At 38.5% G+C, this 22,682-nt stretch overlaps 1 protein-coding gene across 1 annotated transcript in view; it reads left to right on the top strand.

Moving 5' to 3' along the window:
• The window catches only part of USH2A (usherin), a 969,245-nt gene that overhangs the window by 588,029 nt on the left and 358,534 nt on the right, over positions 1–22,682 (top strand). Inside the window, exon 37 of the mRNA XM_055419911.2 lies at positions 4,385–4,564. Coding sequence (XP_055275886.2) covers positions 4,385–4,564 — 180 coding nt within the window. The remainder of the gene's footprint in view (positions 1–4,384; positions 4,565–22,682) is intronic.

Consider the following 22,682-nt stretch of genomic DNA (forward strand, 5'->3'; position numbering starts at 1 on the left):
TTCTTATCTCTCCTTGCTATTCTTTGGAACTCTGCATTCAGATGCTTATATCTTTCCTTTTCTCCTTTGCTTTTCACTTCTCTTCTTTTCACAGCTATTTGTAAGGCCTCCTCAGACAGCCATTTTTCTTTTTTGCATTTCTTTTCCATGGGGATGGTCTTGGACCCTGTCTCCTGTACAATGTCACGAACCTCCGTCCAGAGTTCATCAGGCACTCTATCAATCAGATCTAGTCCCTTAAATCTATTTCTCACTTCCACTGTATAATCATAAGGGATTTGATTAGGTCATATCTGAATGGTCTACTTTTTTTTCCCTACTTTCTTCAATTTAAGTCTGAATTTGGCAATAAGGAGTTCATGATCTGAGCCACAGTCAGTTCCTGGTCTTGTTTTTGCTAACTGTATAGAGCTTCTCCATCTTTGGCTGCAAAGAATATAATCAATCTGATTTCAGTATTGACCATCTGGTGATGTTCATGTGTAGAGTCTTTTCTTGTTGTGTTGGAAGAGGGTGTTTGCTATGACAAGTGCGTTCTCTTGGCAAAACCCTATTAGCCTTTCCCCTGCTTCATTCCGTGCTCCAAGGCCAAATTTGCCTGTTTCCAGGTGTTTCTTGACTTCCTACTTTTGCATTCCAGTCCCCTATGAAAAGGACATCTTTTTGGGTGTTAGTTCTAAAAGGTCTTGTAGGTCTTCATAGAACCGTTCAACTTTGGCTTCTTCAGCGTTACTGCTTAGGGCATAGGCCTGGATTACTGTAATATTGAATGGGTTGCCTTGGAAACAAACAGAAATCATTCTGTCGTTTTTAAGATTGCATCCAAGTACTGCATTTCGGACTCTTTTTTTGACCATGATGGCTATTCCATTTCTTCTAAGGGATTCCTGCCCACAGTAGTAGATATAATGGTCATCTGAGTTAAATTCACCCATTCCAGTCCATTTTAGTTCACTGATCCCTAGAATGTCGATGTTCACTCTTGCCATCTCCTGTTTGACCACTTCCAATTTGCCTTGATTCATGGACCTAACATTCCAGGTTCCTATGCAATATTGCTCTTTACAGCACCGGACCTTGCTTCTATCACCAGTCACATCCACAACTGGGTATTGGTTTTGCTTTTGCTCCATCCCTTCATTCCTTCTAGAGTTATTTCTCCACTGATCTCCAGTAGCATACTGGGCACCTACTGACCTGGGGAATTCCTCATCCAGTATCCTATCATTTTGCCCTTTGATACTGTTCATGGGGTTCTCAAGGCAAGTATACTGAAGTGGTTTGCCATTCCCTTCTCCAGTGGACCACATTCGGCTGTGGTCCATGTGATCAGATCGACGAGTTTTCTGTGATTATGATTTCAGTGTGTCTGCCCTCTGATGCCCCCTCGCAATATCTACCATCTTATTTGGGTTTCTCTTACCTTGTGCGTGGGATATCTCTTCACAGCTGCTCCAAGAAAGCGCAGCCGCTGCACCTTACCTTGGATGAGGGGTATCTCCTCAAGGCTGCCCCTCCTGACCTTGAACGTGGAGTAGCTCCTCTTGGCCCAACTGAGCCCTCACAGCCACCGCCTATTGGACGTGGGGCAGCTTGCAGTTGGAGCTCAATAATCAACTTGACCACTTGTAAAAATTCTGTGAAAGCTAGTGTAGCATACTTTGGAAATGTCTTTTCAGTGCATTAGGAGCTTATCAACAGCTACTTTCTAAGTTTCATAACTTCTTCACCTATCTAGCTGGGTTGTCTATTCCCATCTTGGGAACTTAAAATCATCCTTAAACTGGGACTATGTCTTTATCTTGTTTTACCAAAAAGGAATAGAAATTATTAGTCTCATGTTTTAGCCCATTAGTACCACTCTTTTTCTTTGGAACAAACCACTCCTTGGGATGTTTCAATTTCAAGTTGAGGGTAATAAATTCTTGCATGAACTAAGGATTCTTCTGTTCATGGAAAACACCTAACCTACCTGTGGAATTCACAGCAATGAAATTTTCAGTTAAGTTCTCCATCCCAAAGTTGTTATAAGTATCTTTTTAAAATTTGGCGTATTTTTAAAGTCTTGATCTGCCTTACCCATATGTCATAAGAGGCTCATAACTAGATATGAGTTCCTCTTTTCATCATTTGATCTTATAAATTTTATAGTTGAAATGCAACCTGATGAAACAATGGTACAGTAGAAGTGAATGAGATTAGCGTTGTTTTATTAATTGAAAAACCTTAGATTTTTGAATAATTATACATTATTGGGTGGAGGTGGGGAGAATGTAGTAGGTAGGTACTTGAGAAAGTAAAATACAGAGTCAGGAGTTCTTAATCACTTGATAGTTCTAAATATTTTTCAGAAATGTATCTGTTGCATGAATATAACAACAGATGTAATATCCTTTATGCTGTAATGCATTAGGAAATTATCAACAGCTACTTTGTAGGTTTCACAGTTTCTTCCTGTACATAGATGTGTTGTCTGTTTCCGTTTGGGGAACTTAAAACCATTCTTAAACTGTGACAATGTCTCTATCTTGTTTTACTAAAAATGAATAGAAATTATTGCAACAGAAGCAGTCACATTTCTAGCTGCTGCCACCGAACATCTCATTTAATGGTCATAATAATATGGCAAACAAAGGAGCGTTATTATTCCCAGTTCACAGAAGAAAAATGAGGTTCAGAAATATTAAGTAACTTACAGGTAATTCCCTGGCAGTCCAGATATTAAGACTCAGTGCTTTTGCTATTGTGGACCTGGATTCAGTCCTTAGTTATGAAACTAACATCCCACAGCTACCCAATATGGTGGTAAAAAAATAAATAACATTAAGTAACTTACAAACAGCATACAACGCAAGAATGAAAAGGACAAGTTCAAATGTAGAAACTCTCTAATCACCAAATTTATGTACTTTCCATTGCACTATACTGAGAATAAGTGAAGTCGCTCAGTCATGTCTGACTCTTTGCGACCCCATGGACTGTAGCCCACCAGACTCCTCTGTCCATGGGACTCTCGAGGCAAGAATACTGGAGTAGGCTGCCATTACCTTCTCTTGCACTATACTAAACTATGTAAAAATATAATATTTTTGTAAATATTGCAACTGTTAACTTTTTTCTGCTGTACAATGCAAGATCACTTTTCATATGTCACCATCTTTACTTTTTAAAACATTTAAACAGTAAAGATTATATCAGTATCCAGAGAGCTTGCAAATATGCTTTCCCCTTGAAGCCGGCATCAGTGTTTTTTTATTTGTTTGCTTATATTTGTAGAATGTATATGGGAAAAATTAAAGGTATATACAGTAAAAAAGTGTTCTGGCAAAGGAGGATGGCTATTTTAAGTAAATATCACTATTTCTAACTATTCTTTTTTCAATCTTTTAAGAGTATATATAACTAAAGTTTACTAAATTAGGCGATATTTTTAAAAATTTCTTCATGGAAACTTCATGAAAGCATCTATCATAGCAAGTGAAATAAATGTTATAATATGCCGTTCAGTTGTAGCCTTATTTTTTAAGTCTAATTTCTAATTCTTCTTAACCTTGAATGTAACCCAGTTGCATAGAAGATGGAGATAAAACCCTGTTATCAGACAAAAGTATTTTCCTGTATTCTAATCTAGAGATCTGGGTTTCCTGAAGTTTTGGAAGGAGGGTAGTGGGACCCGGTGCTGTATTTTCATGGTGATTCTTATGTACAGAGAGACAGCCTCTGCATTTTCCCATAGAGGTAAAAAAAGTAAATATATTCTGATCAAAGTGGACACATATTACTTCCCATCCCTAGTTACTTTTCAGAATACTGTCACCAATTTTTTTGGAAGAGGTATTAGATAGAAAGTAGTCAACTAACCTTATAAGCAAAATGAGCAGAAAATAAACCAATTGGTACTGGTAATAAACAAAACATATAACACATATCTGAGTGTACTATTTATATCCAGAACCATTCCATTTAGGGAAACAGTGTGATTTCCTCCCAGTCTGTACATTAAAGAAAATTCAAGAACTTTTAAAAAAATTCTCAATTGTAAATAATCCATTAACTAATCAATTTATATATCTGTACAGTATTTATACTTATATCCATAATATTTGTGATTAGGCTTCATACTGTCTTAAAAATATCAGTTGAGTTATTCAAATCTCTGCACTGAGTAAATTGAAAATTAATAAACATATTAATTCAGGTAACACTTTGTTCAGAAAATAATTAATTTATGTATGTTGATAGCAGCACATGAAATGCCTCTTGGGGTACTGATACAGATAACTCTACTTAGCACTCTATTTAGAACCCAAGAAAATACTGAAATAATAGAAGGAAAGAATCCTTTATTATACACTAATTTAAATACTTTTCTTTTTATAATCAGCAGGTGAAAACTACACTCTTCTGAATGGCACCCAAATCATGCACAGTGGTGAAGAGACCAACCTTTGGGTGCTCATCAATGGATTGGTTCCTTTTACGAACTACACTGTACAAGTGAATGTTTCCAATAGCCAAGGCAGCTTGATGAGTGATCCTGTAATGATCTCAATGCCTCCAGGGGGTAAGTCTGTGAACAACGTTGGTATCCGAATGTATACAAATGCTCTAGAACTGTCTCCATTGAATGCCTGTTTATTGTTAGAATTACTTTTTTCAGAACTTAGAATCTCAGTTGTATTTCTGGTGGCTTTTGTTCTTGCTTTGTTTTATTGAGACCTTTATATTAGTATTATTTTATTGAGATCATTTTCATCTAGCACTGTGTGTATGCACACACACTTGTGTCTGTGTGTATGTGTATGTACACACACATGTGTCTCTTGCTTTATGCATAGTGAGAATATAGGGAAGTTCTTTTTTGTCTGAGACTTCACTTAGATTCAAAATGTGTATTTTAAATTTGTATTTTGTTTTTCTCATACAAGTGGTTTTCATTCCTGTTTTTTTGGAAAACAAGTTTAGATGTATATATAACCTCTCATTTGACCAAAAAAGAAAAAACAGGGTAAGGGTAATAGAATAGGAAAACTCTATTCGCACTACTGGAAAAGCATCCTTAAATTCCATGTCCTAATGATTAGAGTTCAGTATCATTTTCACAGGTGAGATGTGACCCATTTTGGCCATTTTTAACTATTTCTCTGATAAAGATTAACTTAACTTATTCAGAACTATTATGATCTAGATTCAGTTCTACCCTTGTTTTAACTGTTTATAGGAACTAATTACTAAGAATAAAACTCTGCCTTAGATTGTTATGTATAGTTCTTGAACAGAAAGTACACTTCAGAAATAAGCATGATTCTTGGTTGAGTGTTTAGAAACATGTATTTTTTTAATACCAAAGGAAAAAGACCCCAGGACACCCAGTGTCTGCTCATAGCCCAGCTTCAGGAACCAGTGTGTCCTGTACTAAAGGATGATGTTCTTATCTCCTTAAGAGTGATCTGCAAGGCTGGATAAGATCCCTCTGCTGTCGTAAAGAGTGTAAGAGCAGCAAAGGTCTCATCAAGGGAAAATAAGAGTTAATTTACAGTTTGTATGGAATTCTTCTGCCAAGGAAAAATTCATTACCTTCTATGTCATAAAAATTACTCACTATTATGTGCCTTTTATGACATTATAAGAATTAATGAGTAGATATTTACCAAAGCACTTGAAACTCTAAATGGCAGAAGCCACATTGTTTAAGAAAAGAATGCTCGAAAGAGACTTTTGGGGCAGATCAACTCAGTTGCATATTTTATAAACAGATAATTTTATGAAGAGAGAATTGAATTTAGGTGGGTGCCTGTTTAAGAATTGAGATCAAAACAAAACAAACCTTGGGTATTCCTATCTTCATTTTTTACTCTAACCCAATGTGCTAGAAGTGATTAAAAGATTGTGATGACTCTATACCCTAGTATATAATACCTTTTATTCATATTTAGATATTAAAGAGCGATTAGTGCTTTAATGGAGATTTTTCAGTGGTATAGTAACATCTTAACAGAATATGTGAAATATTTGAGTTACATATTCATTTTCTGGCTTTTACACTGATTTAAATAGTTTGTAATTTACAGAAATTTACATTGCATTCATAAAAGTGCATGTGTGCTAAGTTGCTTCAGTTGTGCCCAAGTCTTTGAGACCCTTTGGTGTGTGGGCCACTGAGCTTCTCTGTCCTTGGGATTCTCCAGGCAAGAATACTGGAGTGGGTTGCCATACCCTCCTCCAGGGGATCTTTCCATCTCAGGGATCAAAGTCGCGTCTCTATGTCTCCTGCATTGGCAGGTGGGTTCTTTACCACTAGTGCCACCTGGGAAGCCCAAGGGTAAATTTAATTCATTGTTCATATGTTTAGGAATGTATAACCTAATAATTTATAATAGATATGTGATTCAGTTAAACATAGCAAGCTGGCATTGTTAACTCAATATATACACTGTGTGAATGTGGGTTAGTAGAAAGTTAATATTATGCAAACACAAAGAAACTAAATATTGCTATATGGTGGTACAGTTGGACTGAAGTCAACTGCTGAATCTTATCTTCATTTCCACTCAGTGTATGCATATCCATGTCATTATTATAATGCTCTGGAAGCCAGCATACAATCATTCACTTCATGTACTCGGAAATCCAGAACTGGGGAGGTGGCCCTTCACCAAAAGAGGAAGCAAAGTGTCTTCAAAGATAGACAGTGATTTCCTCAAGTTTATTACAGCCATTAGCACATACTTCTCTTTATCATTAGATTGTTGTTGATTACAATTAGGAAACTTATAGCTTTGAAATTATCTTTTTTATGACCTTGTGGCAGTTTAAAGGTGATACCTCATTGATTAAATAGGTTTTAGTTCATGCTTCCTTTTACTTAATGATCTGAAAACATATTATCCTGATTTACACATAAAAATCATGCTGAAAAGCATGTGGCATTCACTAGAATATGTGTGTTTAAGTAGAATTAAATTAGTACTGAGAGTTATTAAAGAAATCTTCCATGCCTTTGTCCAGTGAACTGTGTTTCATATCGAAATGAATAATAAATGAACCGATATACAGAAACGAACCAACTTATAGGCAGAGAAGGTTCTATATGCTATTTACTTTTCCATTATATTTGGATTATTTTCATTATTGCCATTCCCTTGATTTTAACATTAATCTCTTTTATGGTGATGTTGAATTCCTACTATCTTTCAATGCTGAATTATGTAAGATCTGTGGCCATAGCACCCTTAGCTATTTTATTCCCAGTGTAGTTGGGAAACAAGAATGGAAAGTTTGGGCAAAGCAGAAATGCTAATTTTTTTTTTTTCTTTATCAAAGGTGGCTCAGAAAACCTCCTTTATCTCCTTGATCTAGCTCAATCCTACTCATTTTTAGGGTTTCAACCTGGAAGTCAGTCCATCAAGAAGTCATCTTTTACCAAGCAAGGCTGAGATAGGGCCCTTCTGTATCCTCGAGTTCAATCACATAATATTGAAATTACTTGTCTCATCTGTCACAATCGCTGGTTATAAGAGCCTACACAGCGGGGACTGTTTCTTACTCACATTTTTATCTTTAATGTCTAGACCAAACCTGACTCATGGTAGATACATAATGAATAATTGGTGGGTGAATGAATAAATAAATAAGTCAGTCAAGATAGCTTAATTACCAGTTTTAAGTTGTAAGCTTACCATTGCTCTGGCCCGCTCAGACCTCTTCTTCTGCCTGCGCAATCTTTTATTGTAGCCAGCTGTGGAAAAGGTGATCTCCTCTGTGTATGCTTGTCCAGAGCAGAGATGCTGTGGCAATGCAGATGTAACTGGGGGCCCAAACTGTAAGGCGAGCAGGAGTATTAGAAGTAAGAAATAGTCTCAAATTGTACTAACTCGTGACTCTGGTTCCTTCCCTATTGTTTGCTTAGGTAAACAGAGAGTAACAGACACTGGTTTACATAGGAATTTGGGAGAGGTAAGGGACCATAGCACAAAGAATTTACCCTGGTACATCATCTCTTTGGTATTGGTTATGAAACATCTTTCTATTTTGTCTGATGAGAAATATGATTAATGTGCAGTTTTATGTCTGCTGATTATACCTCAACCGGTCTGGGGGAAAATGTCCAACGTATCTAACTTCGAGTCCTTGTTAGTTCTATCAGATCTTCCTTGCTTCATTAATTGTGCTGTTTAATAAAATTAGTCTTATTTAAAAAAAAAAAACTCTTAATTTGACCACAGAAAATAACAATACGATTAAACAGTATGATAAATACAAGTTATTTTGAAGATGGAAATGAATACAAATGAGATCATGAGACTAATAATTCAGCACATAGATGGACAGTGGCAAATCCCAAACAGCATACACTTTTGTTTAAAAAAATCACTTCAATATTACTTGGTCAACTGAAGAGTTTGGTGTTTTGCCTTTTTCTTCAACTATGTAGCATACACTTACCTACTTGTGTGTACTCAGACTTTTGTATTTCTACAATCACTATATTTTTAAACTGTTTGTAATAACATAATGCTCATATTTATCACTAAGATACTCTTAGAAATGAGGAATATCTTTAATCCGAGCTCTTGAATAGCATTATAGTGTAGGTTCAAGAGTTCTAGGAAAAGAATTTAAAAAAATAAAAACGGACTCCAAATGTTAATCCATAAATATGAAACTCTCTTCTGACCTTTGCCCCTTCAAGGTCTGGAGTTACTAATGGGGTTAGGATTTCAACTCTTAATGGGGCTCAGTGCATTAGTGTTTTGTATGCATGGAATTCAGCATTCAGTTTAATAAGTGGTTGACATTGGTGATGTCCCTTAATTTGCTTAAATCTAATTGGCTCTTTTATCAGTCAAACCTGTATGGATTGGCAATTGATCAGGAAGGGTCAGCCATGACTCTGCATGTAGTTAAACGATGGAACCACCAGTTAAAAATCACAGTTGCATGATAATAAGCCAAGGAAGAACAAATGAGCTTAGAGGAAGGCAAAGAAGCTTAGAAGTTTTGCAGGATCTTCAAGTTCAGAACAAAGGCATTATAGAGTATATAAATTTTAAATACACTGCATTTTGCCTCCAGACTTAAACCTTTTTTTCCAGATGAACTGAAATCTTGTCTGAAACTGTCTTTGTTACATCAAAGAGGTACTCAGGAAGCTAAAAGAGACAGAAGAAGCATAAAAGGGCATAGTTTAAAATGATTAGTGACAAATTCCATACTGACGAGCTGGAAACAGATTTTTTTATGAAAGTTTTATATTTTTTTCCAAAAGAAACAATTTTATTCTATTTATCTTTTTCTGAACTGCTTTACTGTAACAGTGAAAGGAACTTGGAGCAACCTTAGTTTGTGAACTTAATCCAGTTTTCTCTGACAGTAAATAATCTGTCATTAAAATTGATGAAAATTATAACCTACAAACTTCATAAAAATACTCGGTTGGAGGAATGTATTCCTTTTCCAAAGATGTGATATTAGAAAAGCAAATGCTAAAGAATGCAAATTGGTTGTGGGTGGCTTTTTAGAGTTTATTCTAGTTTCTCCCTCCTCATCTTGACCTCCTCCTAATCTAAAACATCCTTGAGAGAAAAGGATTGAAATCTACTTGGAATTAACACTTAAGCACATTGTAAAAGCATAGCCTTTGGAATCCTACAAACTTCAATTTGATTCCCTTTTTTTTTATTCATAGGCTAAATGTCTAGAAGTGAATCCACAGATCTCTCTGAACTTCAGTTTGTTCATCTGTTAAAATGGCAAAATGATGATAACCACTTGACTGGGTAGGCTTTCCCTTCTCCAGGAAATCTTCCCAACCTAGGGATCAAACCTTGGTCTTCCACATTGCAGGCGGATTCTTTACCAGCTGAGCCACAGGGGAAGTCCAAGAATACTGGAGAGAGTAACCTATCCCTTCTCCAGTGGATCTTCCCCACCCAGAAAACTAACCTGGACCTCCTGCATTGCAGGCAGATTCTTTACTAACTGCCCTGGTGGCTGAGACAGTAAAGCATCTGCCCGCAATGTGGGAGACCCAGGTTCCATCCCTGGGTTGGGAAGATCCCCTGGAGAAAGAAATGGCAACCCACTCTAGTACTGTTGCCTGGAAAATTCCATGGACAGAAGAGCCTGGTAGGCTATAGTCCATGGAGTCGCAAAGAGTTGGACACGACTGAGCAACTTCACTTTCTTTCTTTTTCTTTATTAACTGAGCTATCAGGGAAGCCAGAGGACTGAGCAACAGTTTATGTCGCATGCTTAGCACAGTGTCTGCCTTCATGAATATTTGGTACTTACTATTTTCTTTATCATCCTACTGAGATTCTTTTTTGGCCTCTTGCACTATTGTAATTTAAAATAAGAAATGTATACATGAACTTGGTCCTTGTTTCTGACAGGAGTTCCAGAAACCTTTGGAATTCCCTTAGCAAAGCTATAAAAGGTGTCTTTTATTATGTTAATGAGGTGACTTTTGGAAAGTACCCAAGGATGGGGGGAGGGGGGGGACAAGTTACTGGAGGACCCAAAGAGGTGATCAGAAGGTTGAAACTCTGATCCCACCCACCCCTGACCTCCTATGAGGGGAGAGGGACTTGAGGTTGAGTTCAGTTCCAAATGGCCAATGATTTCATCATTCGAGTCTCTGTAATAAAGCCTCCATAAAAACCCAAAAGGATAGAATTCCAGGTTGGTGAACACATGAATATTGTGCAAAGCCATGAGTTCAGCACGTCATAGACGCTTTAGCCACTCCTTACATGCCTTGCCCCATGCATCTCTTCCATCTGGCTGTTCCAAGTTGTTTCCTTTGTGAGAAACCAGTAATCTGGTGAGTACATGGGTTTCCAGAGTTCTGTGAGTCACTTCAGCAAATTAACAGAAACTGTATGGTGGTGTTGGCAAAAGCTCATCTTCCTGAACACCAGTACTGAATCAAATCTCAGAGACAGAGTTTTGGGTGAAGTAGAAAAGCTCAGTTTCATTGCTTTGACAGGCAAAAAGGGTCACAATGCCTCAACAAAAAACTCTATGTCCCTCTCTTCTCCCACCCCAGAAAAGATGGTGAGAAGTTTTAGAGTAATTGTTCAGGGAACAGTCTTGTGCAATCTGAGGCTCTCTCCAGGTTGACAGTGTCAGAATTAGTTAATTGCAGGATGCTCAGCTAGTGTCCAGAGCTTGGTTTAGTGGCATGGAGGAACCAGCCCCAACAAATACTCTGGATTTGGGTGTGCAAAACCTTTTACCAGGCTGGACAGTGCCCTGGAGAGAGGGCAAATGAGGATCAGAGTCTTTTACACGTGCTAGAGAAACTAGGGTAATTTTGCCCTGCTCTTTCCTATCCCTTCCTACTTTTAGCCCTCAGAGTGACATAAGTGACATAAATATGGCCAGGCCAGTAGCCCTGCTCTGGGGCAGTTTTGATGTGATTTGGATGATGAGACAGGAAGGATGAGAAGTCGTTTTTCCTTTTGAAATACCTTAAATATCTCCCTCTATGACCTCTAGATCATAATTTTCAAATGATTTTTACATCAAACTCTCATTGGTTATCTTGGGATTTCAACAGGCAGAAAAGTAGCACATTTTTTCTTGATGGATTTCTCTTCAGTATTCATGGTGAGCCACTTATTATACATAATTTTTGGATTATTTTTTCATTTCCATTATATGTACATTTTTATTCATAAATAAATGCTTTTGCAACTTCATTACTGCTAGCCAAGAGAGAAGAATTTGAATGTTTTTGGTGATTTTTTTAACCTTTTCCATATTTGCCTTAACTATGCTGCTGCTGCTGAGTCACTTCAGTCGTGTCCGACTCTGTGTGACCCCATAGACGGCAGCCCACCAGGCTCCGCCGTCCCTGGGATTCTCCAGGCAAGAACACTGGAGTGGGTTGCCGTTTCCTTCCTTAACTATATCTTTTTTAAAAAGTGAAATCTTGGAATTGAAAGTTTATTTCATTTTTCACTAAATAGGAAAGCACAGTAATTGTTCAGACAATACACTTTTGAATAATCAAGTAAAATCTTGCTCTTTAAAATGTAATACATAATTTTTGCTGAATATTATTGCCCAAAGAATACCATTGCCCACTGATTTCTCACAGATAAAACTGCTGAATTAATTTTCTTTTAGATTTTATTTAATTTTTTAAAGATATAGATATTATTTATTTAGTTACTTTATTAGCTGTACTAACTTTATTGCTGCATGGGCTTTTCTCTAGTTGCAGTGAGCAGAGGCTACTCTCTAGGTTGCAGTGTTAGGCTTATTGTGGTGGCCTCTCGTTGCGGAGCATGGGCTCTGTCACGTGAGCTTCTGTAGCTGGGGCATGTGGGTTCCTAGTTGTGGCTCCCAGGCTCTAGAGCACAGACTCAGTAGTGCAGTCCATGGGCTTAGTTGCTCTGTGGCATGTGGGATCGTCCCAGATCAGGGATTGAACCCATGTCTCCTGTATTGGTAGGCAGATGCTTTACACTTAGCTACTACGGAAGACCTCTTTTAAATTTTAAAAGACTGAGCTTTTCTTTTAGTTATGTATTGCTGCATACTCAAGCTACCTCAAAACTTAGCAATTTAATACAGACACTCTTTATTATTTCGCATGCTTGGAGGGATTGTTAGGTTGGGAAGATACAACTAAGTCTACCGGTGGACGCAAAGCTTGGCCTTTGGACTAGACTATCCATCTTGGGTCGGGGGGTGGTGGGGTGTGTGTGTGCGTGTTCAGTGGGGTGTGTGTGTGTGTGTTCAGTCATGTCTACCGGTGGCCACAAAGCTTGGCCTTTGGACTAGACTATCCATCTTGTGGGGGGGGGGGGTGGGGTGGTGTGTGTGTGTTCAGTCATGTCCATCTTTTTTCAACCCTATGGACTATAGCCTGCCAGGCTCCTCTGTTAATGGAATTTCCCAGGCAAGAATATCAGAGTGGGTTGCTATTTACTACTTCAGGGGATCTTGCTGACCCAGGGATAAAATCTGTGTCTTTTGCTTCTCCTACGTCTCCTTCATTGACAGGTAGATTCTTTACCACAGTGCCACCTGGGTAGTCCCCATCTTAGTATGTTACAGAGTAAATGGAAATTTTTTATTAATATTGCAAGTCAGTTGAGAGTAAGTAGATCAAAAGAGTACCTATTAATACTGTACACCAGAAGGAAAGGAAATGCTTTAGAGGAAGCAGAATGATGACCTGCCCTGAAAGCAACTTGCTCTCTTAAGAGTTCCTGGACAGTGCTAGCACATCCTTCTCTTCGGTTAAGTGTCACAATAGCTTTGCCTGTAAACAAAAGAAAGGAAAATAAATCATTGATTATAGTCCTTCAGTTGATTAGGAAGTGAGTCTGAGACTTGTGGTATGAATTGTTGAGTGAACTTACTTTTCTCCTTCAGTTTCTAAAAGAAAGAACTGAATTTTCTTTATTTTTTTTTTCTCATCTCACTCGAAAACCACCTAAGAGAAGTGGGCTGTAGGTAGCGCGTTGGACCAACCACAGGGCGAGTAATATCATTTTTATGACAGGTTACCTAAGGGAATTAAGAGCAATTAGAAGCTCAAAAAGCAGAGATAGGTTTAAAAAAAAAAGATTTTCAGATTCAAACTTCGTTTTTTCTTACACTTTTCTGTAGCTGTATCAGTGAGAGGGCTTCCTTGGTAGCTCAGCTGGTAAAGAATCTGCCTGCAATGCAGGAGACAGGGTTCGATTACTGGGTTGGGAGGATCCCCTGGAGATGGGATAGGCTACCTACTCCAGTATGTTTGGGCTTCCCTGTTGGCTCGGATGGTAAAGAATCTGCCTGCAATGCAGAAGACCTGGGTTCGATCCCTAGGTTGGGAAGATCCCCTGAGGAGGGTATGGCAACCCATTCCAGTATTCTTGCCTGGAAAATCCCCATGGACAGAGGAGGCTACAGTCCATGGGGTTGCAAAGAGTCACACATTACTAAGCACAGCACAGCAATGAGAACTATAAAATATTGCTAACTCTTTTAAAATCCATTCAGTACAGTGTCAAGATGCTATGCTAATAATACCCCAAAATGTAAAAGTTTTCTTGCAGTGTGCAAATATCAGCTTGTATTTTCCATTTTTCATCTCCCCTGAATCCACTTTGAATTATTTGCAAGATGTAAGTTGAAACTTCAAGGTGCAAGTGGCCATGAGATACTTAAAAATGGAAAGAATGCACAGGATTAAAAATTTTTTAAAAAGTAAGCCATAGATTAGGAATTGAAATAAACCAAAGGCTCAAATGGTATATTACCCTATTCAGAGGGTAGGAGGAAAGATGAGTTTAGCTGCCTTTTATGATGTAAAAGTCACAATGAAGATATAGGATTGTGGGGAATTACATTCTTTACAACAAGAGTATTCTACTGTAAACACACTGTCTTTACCTTCATATTAAAAGCTACATGATTTATGTTACATCCAATTCATATGAATCTTTAGAATAGCTGTACAGAATGTTTTACTCCTGTGTATGTCTTCCAAATGTGCTACTCTTTTTCCCCTGGAAAAATCAACCCTTTCAGAGTACTAAGGTAGACAAATTCAATGAAGTATTTAAATTCATAATAAGGACACGACTGAAGTGACTTAGCAGTAGCAGCATACTTTTGGAAACACATACCAGGGCCATTTAGTTGAACCTTTGCTTTCTCCCAAGTATGTTATGAGAATAAGCCCAAAGCATTTGTAACTGTCTTGAACAGCTCTCAAATCCTTTTATGAAAAACCTTACCTTTACCTTCTTAGAATTGATAGTTTATTTACCCTGCTCTGTGTGTGTGTATGTGTGTGTGTGTGTTTGTAAAATTGCATAAGCCAAAGAGAAGGATACTTTTCTATTTTATAACTTGTGGGATTTTTCTCACTTTCTGTATTCACCATCTTAACAATGAACTTCCTGCTTATAAAAACTCTTTAGAAAGGGACTAACTTCTGAGCCAGGGAGAAGATGGAGGGAACTTTGAAGTGTGCTTACTGTGGACTCAACAAGCCTCCAGCAAAGGGCTGCCAGCCTCCCACATTTGCATACTCTCATGTGGTTAGTATAGAAACACACAGGCCCAAAACACAATTAAGTGCAATCTTTAGAGCATCCTGGGGCAAGAGAGACACACACACACAAAAAAAATTAATCACACTTCTACTTTACCAGAGGAGAGGGATGGGAAATATTATACCTTTAAGTTCCATTGATATTGAAAAATCCTATTTTTAAAAAGAATAAGTACAATTCCCCTTTCTGTTTTTTTATCTTGGAATAAAGGTTTATCTATAACTTTAAGGTTAAAAAAAAATCATGTCTGTCTGACTGGCTTTGCAGTTTGAAAGCAACTTGAAGTTTTATTTGAATTCCTATAGTGCCCTGAAGAAATTTCTGCTTTATTTTTTAAAAATAACATCTTATTCTTTTTCCTTTGTTATTATAGACAAACTCTGTGTCTGTCTTGCATAAAATTCTATGAGCATTTACCTGTCTGCATAAATACTTTTACAAAAGTAAAATAAGTCCTCTGTGTACCTTAGTCACTCAAGGATTATAGTATTTCCAATCTTTTTCCATTAAGAACCTCAAGAAGATCCCTACTGTAGCTCTACAAAGATGTATAGATCATCCTGAGTTCTGTGAAAAGTTAATGGAGGGACTTCCCTGGTGGTCCAGTAGATAACAATCCACCTGTCAATGGAGGGGACACAGGTTCAATCTTGGTCCGGAAAGATCCCACATGCTGTGGAGCAGCTAAACCCCATGTGCCACAACTACAGAGCCCACATGCCTAGAGCCCATGCTCTGCAACAAGAGAGGCCACCACAATGAGATGGTTGTGCCCCACAACTAAAAAGTAGCCCCCACCTTGCTGCTAGTAGAGAAAGCCCATGCAGTAACAAAAACCCAACGCAACCACAAATAAATGAATAATTTTTTTAGAAACTTAATGGAGAATACATTGTGATAACAGTGGACAAATAGCCACTATGATATTCATGATTATGAATTAATTGGGCTAAATGAAAGCAGATATATGAGGGTGTCCAGTGCACCCCCACCTTGAGTTGCTGGAATGCACGCCCAAATTTGAAAAATACTGAGCTAGATCATCTTCAAAATACCTTCAGATAGAACATAGGACATAATCTTATCTATGGCTCTCTGCCACACTCTCACTGGGGCACAGAATTATTGAGTGAAAATAGGTGGAAGGGGCCCCTACACTCAACGTGTCTTTCACTCTAGAAACTCCAAAGCCAGGAGCCTTTCCAATGGATGGGAGCTGGCTTGCTGCTGGCTGTCTCCCTGAGTGGGGCAGTAAGAGATACCATAGATGACCGGTTCCAGATGCTCAGTCTACTTGTGGCTCAAAAAAACAGGTGTGGTGTTTGTGACCTGAGGTGCATTAAGCGGCTCTCCTGTGAAGACACTGTGGTTGAATTTCCTTGACTCTTCAGTGCCTTCACAGAACATCTGTTGGAAGGAAGCCTGTGTAAGTACAGCCTGAGTCTCCTCCATCTGGGGTTTTTTCTTTAATGAGCATCTAGCGTGAACCGTGAACTTCCAGATGTGCAAGCTGGATTTAGAAAAGGCAGAGGAACCAGAGATCAAGTTTCCAACATCTGCTGGCTCATAGAAAAAGCAAGAGAGTTCCAGAAGAACATCTACTTCTACTTTATTGACTACAACAAAGCCTTTGACTGTGTGGATCACAACAAACTATGGAAAATCCTTAAAGAGCTGGGAATACCAGACCACCTACCTGCCTCCAGAGAAGTCCCTATGCAGGTCAAGAAGCAACAGTTAGAACTGGACATGGAACAACAGACTGGTTCCAAATCGGGAAAGGAGTATGTCAAGGCTGTATATTGTCACCCTGCTTATTTAACTTATATGCAGAGTACATCATTCGAAATGTTAGACTGGATGAAGCACAAGCTGAAATCAAAATTTCTGAGAGAAATATCAATAATGTCAGATATGCAGATGACAACACCCTTATGGCAGAAAGTGAAGAACTAAAGAGCCTCTTGATGAAAGTGAAAGAGGAGAGTGAAAGTTGGCTTAAAACTCAACATTCAGAAAACTAAGATCATGGCATCTGGTCCCATCACTTCATGACAAATAGATGGGGAGACAGTGGAAACAGTGACAGACTTTATTTTTTTGGGCTCCACCATCACTGCAGATGGTGACACAGCCATGAAATTAAAAGATGCTTACTCCTTGGAAGAAAAGCTATGACCACCCTAGACAGCATGTTAAAAAGCAGAGACATTACTTTGCTAACAAAGGTCTGTCTGGTCAAAGCTATGGTTTTTCCGGTGGTCATGTATGGATGTGAGAGTTGGACTATAAAGAAAGCTGAGCGCTGAAGAATTGATGCTTTTGAACTGTGGTGTGGAGAAGACTCTTGAGAGTCTCTTGGACTTCAAGGAGATCAAACTAGTCAATCCTAAAGGAAATCAGTCCTAAATAGTCTTTGGAAGGACTGATGCTGAAGCTGAAACTCCAATACTTTGGCCACCTGATGTGAAGAACTGACTCATTGGAAAATACCCTGATGCTGGGAAAGGTTGAAGGCGGGAGAAGGGGATGACAGAGGATGAGATGGTTGGATGGCATCACCAACTCAATGGACATGAGTTTGAGTAAACTCCCTGAGTTGTTGATGGACAGGGAAATCTGGCTTGCTGCAGTCCATGGGGTCACAAAGAGTCAGACACGTCTGAGCAACTGAACGTTGCTCACCTGAGTGGCTGCACCTCCTCTGTGGGATTCTTAAATGTTTCCTCAAGTCAGTGACATCCTTATCTCAGAAGCCAGGGTTTGCTGGCTATTGAGAACTTATACTTAAAAGATTTTTCCTTCTAAGAGTTCACAAATAACAGCTCCACAAACTTGGCTGAAGTTGTTTTCCATGTGTCTAGAGAACAATTAAGATCATGTCACCTTTTATTTGATAAAATTCATTTTTTTGCTGTAGGGACTACTCAGACAGTACTTTATAGATGCAGGTGTTGTTTTACATATATTAACTCATTTATTTCTCAAAAACTGTATGAGGAAAGGACTACTGTTATCCCTATTTATATATGAGGAAGTTGAGGAAAAGAGATGGTCTTACAACTAGTTCCTTAGTGTCAGAGAACTAGTAAATAAATGGCAGGGAACATATTCAAACCTAGAGACTGGCTACAGAAACCTGATTCTGAGCCCCTGCATTTTTGTTCATTTGAAACATCTTCCACTGACCACTCATCCTCTCTTGGTTGAGGTAGCACAGACTTCCAGACCCCGATAGTCAACAGGATTCTGAAGATATGGCTTGGTCTACTGTGATGCCAAATACAATTTCAGCAGTCTCATTTGGTTGAAATATCAGGTATTCAAAACTTGTTGCCAATAAACTAAAGAGTTATTCTCAACTTTGAGACACACACTCTTAAAGTTTATAGTCTAACGAGAAAATTCAGTTAAAACAGATATGTTTATAGCCTTACAATGAAGCACTCAGCAGGGGTAATATTACAAAGGTGACCAGGCAGAGAGCTTTCTTCCTCAGTGTGTGGGTATAAACACTTATGTTTTCATCAAGTATTTTGGCCAAATTCTCTCATACTCCCCCATGGATTTATATCTAACATAAACTCTAGTTAGCAGAAGAGAGTGTTAAAGTAACCTTGTAATAATCTATTTAGGAGAAAAGACTCACTTAAATTTTCTGAAAAACAAAACTTTTTCTGTTTTTAGCTTTCAAGTGACATGAGTTATAATGTATACTTCTTTCTCTGGTTTATAATAGAAAATTTAATTTTTCATATTTGAATTGCTGTTGCAGAGACTTTTGTGCAGAACTTGTGAAGATACATCTACCCCAAACATTAGTGTGGAAAAGTGGTATCATTATTGCTAATTACTAAGTGGTCCTCTCTTGCGCCCATATTAAAGTTGAATTTCTGTATGAATGCCCTCTACATCAAAGGTAAAGAACAGATGTGATCTTCTTATTATACAGAACTTACATTCTTGTAAAGAGAGTCTTAATTTACCTAATAATGTTAATATGTTAATTTTGTAAAAAATTTTTAAACTCATTGAAAGACAGTAAGAATGTCCATATTTGTTTAAAAAAAAAAAAGAATGAAGAATCTTTTTCTGTCCTCACAAACACAATTTTTCAGGAGCAGATTAAGCATACATCAATCAAATGAGGACACTTAATTGCACGTGGAAGATTGGAGAACCCAGGAGTGTGAACAGCATGAGCATTTAGGGTACTCGTTCCCTGGCATGGCCACAGGAAGGACCTTGTGTGTCTTGGCCATCTGAAATGAGGAACACTTTCCTCATGAAAGTCTGAGGTTGAAGGTATATCCACAAGAAAAGACTTGAATCTCATTCACATTTGACTTTCTCAACAAGGAAGCATGTGTCTTAAACTACACATTTGTTAAGCACACAGACTGCAGGTCTGTCAAACTATATGGCTTTGAACTTTACCACCACCCACCTACCCCAGTGTTTTCATTTACTGATCACGTGACCCCCAGAAAATTTATCTCTTCCCTAGGGCTCTGTTTGCTCATCTAAGAAGGAGTTTTGTCATCACATAACTGTCCTCAGCGGATTTTGGTTAAGGGAGAAAGGATGTGTGTGTGTGTGTGCCCTGGGAAGATCAGCTGGTATAGACTATTTGTTAAAAGAATGGAAATTGTAATACATAAAGAGCACAAAATACACATAAACTATTACTAATTGGGTTGAAAATTAAACCAGCCCCAAACATTGAAATGTTGATTTTCCTTGATGATTCCAACCATTGCCTCTGAAAGCTGCATGGAAGAAAACAGCAGACTGGTTGTGGTATATTAAATTATAAGTGAGGACTAATTTGAGGATCAAAGATGCTCCCTGGGAGATATCACTCTACTGGTAGGAGAGGCATTAGCTGTCTCCCTCTGTCTCATGTATTTGTACTCTGTGTCTTGGAAATATCCTTCCCCACAGTTTTGGAATCTTGATGTTTAATTTAACACAAAGGTCTTTGAGACACACAGTGGGGGGTTGTTATGGGTATTTCTGGCATTGAAGAAATTGAAATGTACATGTTTTTTCTCCTGTATCAAAGACAGACAAGAATCTAAACTGACATTTTATATCAAATGAATTATGAACTGTGTACTTTGTACCTAAGGGAACAACAACTAAATTGGAGTTTAAGATTAAAAAGAGAGAGAGAGACAAAAATAGGTTTTTAATAAAACATACAGTAATTTCTGCTATTCTCTTTCATGGTGCTATGGCCAAACAGAGTCCTTATAGTAGAACCACTGAATAGATGCAAGCTCTTCTGAAATCTCCAAGATTTAAATATATGGGAGAAATTTTCTCAGAATAGCTTAACTTTAGGACCAGTGAAACATTATTTAAAATCTGAACTTAATTTTTACATTTTTGTTAATCTTCCTTGCTTAGGAAAAAAAATAATTTTTGCCAAATTTTACCTCCTGAGAAAATATGGTATTAGATGTTACTTGAGGAACACATAAACTATACACAGGATAAGAATGGTATGACAGAAGTCCCATATGCTATATCTCCACTGTTTATATGTAACTCCTACATACATAAATGGGCTTCCCTGGTGGCTCAGATGAAAAGGAAATGTCTGCAATGCAGAAGACCCAGGTTTGTTCCCTGGGTTGGGTGGAGAAGGAAATGGCAACCCACTCCAGTATTCCTGCCTGGAGAATCCTGTGGACAGAGGAACCCGGCAGGCTACAGCCCATGGGGTCACAAAATGTCAGACACGACTGAGGGATTAACACACACACACGTATACAGGCTCTCAAGCAAATTACCCTCATGATTAAGATCATGGATTTTAAAATCAATCAGAATGAGCTAAAATTAAATTAAGTTATACAATCATACGTATTTTGCCTCAGTGGAAACAGTGTCAGACTTTATTTTTTGGGGCTCCAAAATAACTGCAGATGCTGATTGCAGCCATGAAATTAAAAGACGCTTGCTCCTTGGAAGGAAAGTTATGACCAACCTTGATAGCATATTAAAAAGCAGAGACATTACTTTGCCAACAAAGGTCCGTCTAGTCAAGGCTATGGTTTTTCCCGTGGTCATGTATGGATGTGAGAGTTGGACTGTGAAGAAAGCTGATCGCCGAAGAATCGATGCTTTTGAACTGTGGTGCTGGAGAAGACTCTTGAGAGTCCCTTATACTGCAAGGAGATCCAACCAGTCCATTCTAAAGGAGATCAATCCTGGGTGTTCATTGGAGGGACTGATGCTAAAGCTGAAACTGCAATACTTTGGCCACCTCATGCGACAAGTTGACTCACTGGAAAAGACTCTGATGCTGGGAAAGGTTGGGGGCGGGAGAAGGGGACGACAGAGAATGAGATGGCTGGATGGCATCACCGACTCTGTGGACATGAGTTTGACTGAACTCCGGGAGTTGGTGATGGACAGGGAGGCCTGGCGTGCTGTGATTCATGGGGTCGCGGAGAGTCGGACACGACTGAGCGACTGAACTGAACTGAACTGAACTGAACCTCATGAGTTTGACACTGAGGAAATTATGTATGATAAATGAATGCAAAGAATGTAGCACAGTGCTGGTCACATAATAATTGTGTATTACTTTGCAAAGGTATAGCCTCCCAACATATATGACAAGATTGGATAGCAACAGACTAGCATCTTGCTTTTTAATGGCTACTGATTTCTGAAGTACAGGAAGCATTTGGATTAAATTTTTAAGATGAAGATCCTGTCATGTTTATGTAATATACTCGATAATCATTTTTGAAATTACTAATTGAAGATTCTTGGGAATTGGGGGTGATCTATGTTTTCTTCTTCCTGGCAAAGCTATGTTTTGATTACCATGCTAGTCTTCAAAAGGAGGTATTGTAATTTGTGCTGCTGCTGCTAAGTCACTTCAGTCGTGTCCGACTCTGTGTGACCCCATAGACGGAAGCCCACCAGGCTCCCCCGTCCCTGGGATTCTCCAGGCAAGAACACTGGAGTGGGTTGCCATTTCCTTCTCCAACGTGTGAAAGTGAAGTCGCTCAGTCGTGTCCGACCTTTAGCGACCCCACGGACTGCAGCCTACCAGGCTCCTCCATCCATGGGATTTTCTAGGCAAGAGTACTGGAGTGGCTTGCCATTGCTACATACACATTAAAGTAAGGTTATTAATATTAATACATTTATTTTCTACTTCTGAATTTCCCAGGTACATAAACCTAAAACTGACTAAATTCCTTGGTATTAATTCCATATACTTCTGATACCAGTGCTACAAAATTAGTACTTTTGTGGCTAAATTGGGCTTCCTTGGTGGCTCAGACGTAAAGAATCCGCCTGCAATGCAGGAGACCTGGGTTCGATCCCTGGGTTGGGAAGATTCACCTGGCAGAAGGCATGGCAACCCAGTCCAGTATTCTTGCCTGGAGAATCCCCATGGACAGAGAAGTCTGGCTGGCTAAAGTCCATGGGGTCGCAAAGAGTTGGACACGGTTGAGCAACTAAGTATAGCACAGCACAGTGGCTAAATTACTTGAAGCAAAGAACTCACTAATAGTCTGATTACAGATTTTTTTTTCTCATAAACTAAATTACATAGTTGTTAATAATGATTTTGGTCAAATGAGCATC

Source organism: Moschus berezovskii, chromosome 17 (assembly GCF_049115385.1).
Source record: "Moschus berezovskii isolate FMDL1 chromosome 17, NW_MosBer_1.0, whole genome shotgun sequence".
In the NCBI taxonomy this organism is placed as follows: Eukaryota; Metazoa; Chordata; class Mammalia; order Artiodactyla; family Moschidae; genus Moschus; species Moschus berezovskii.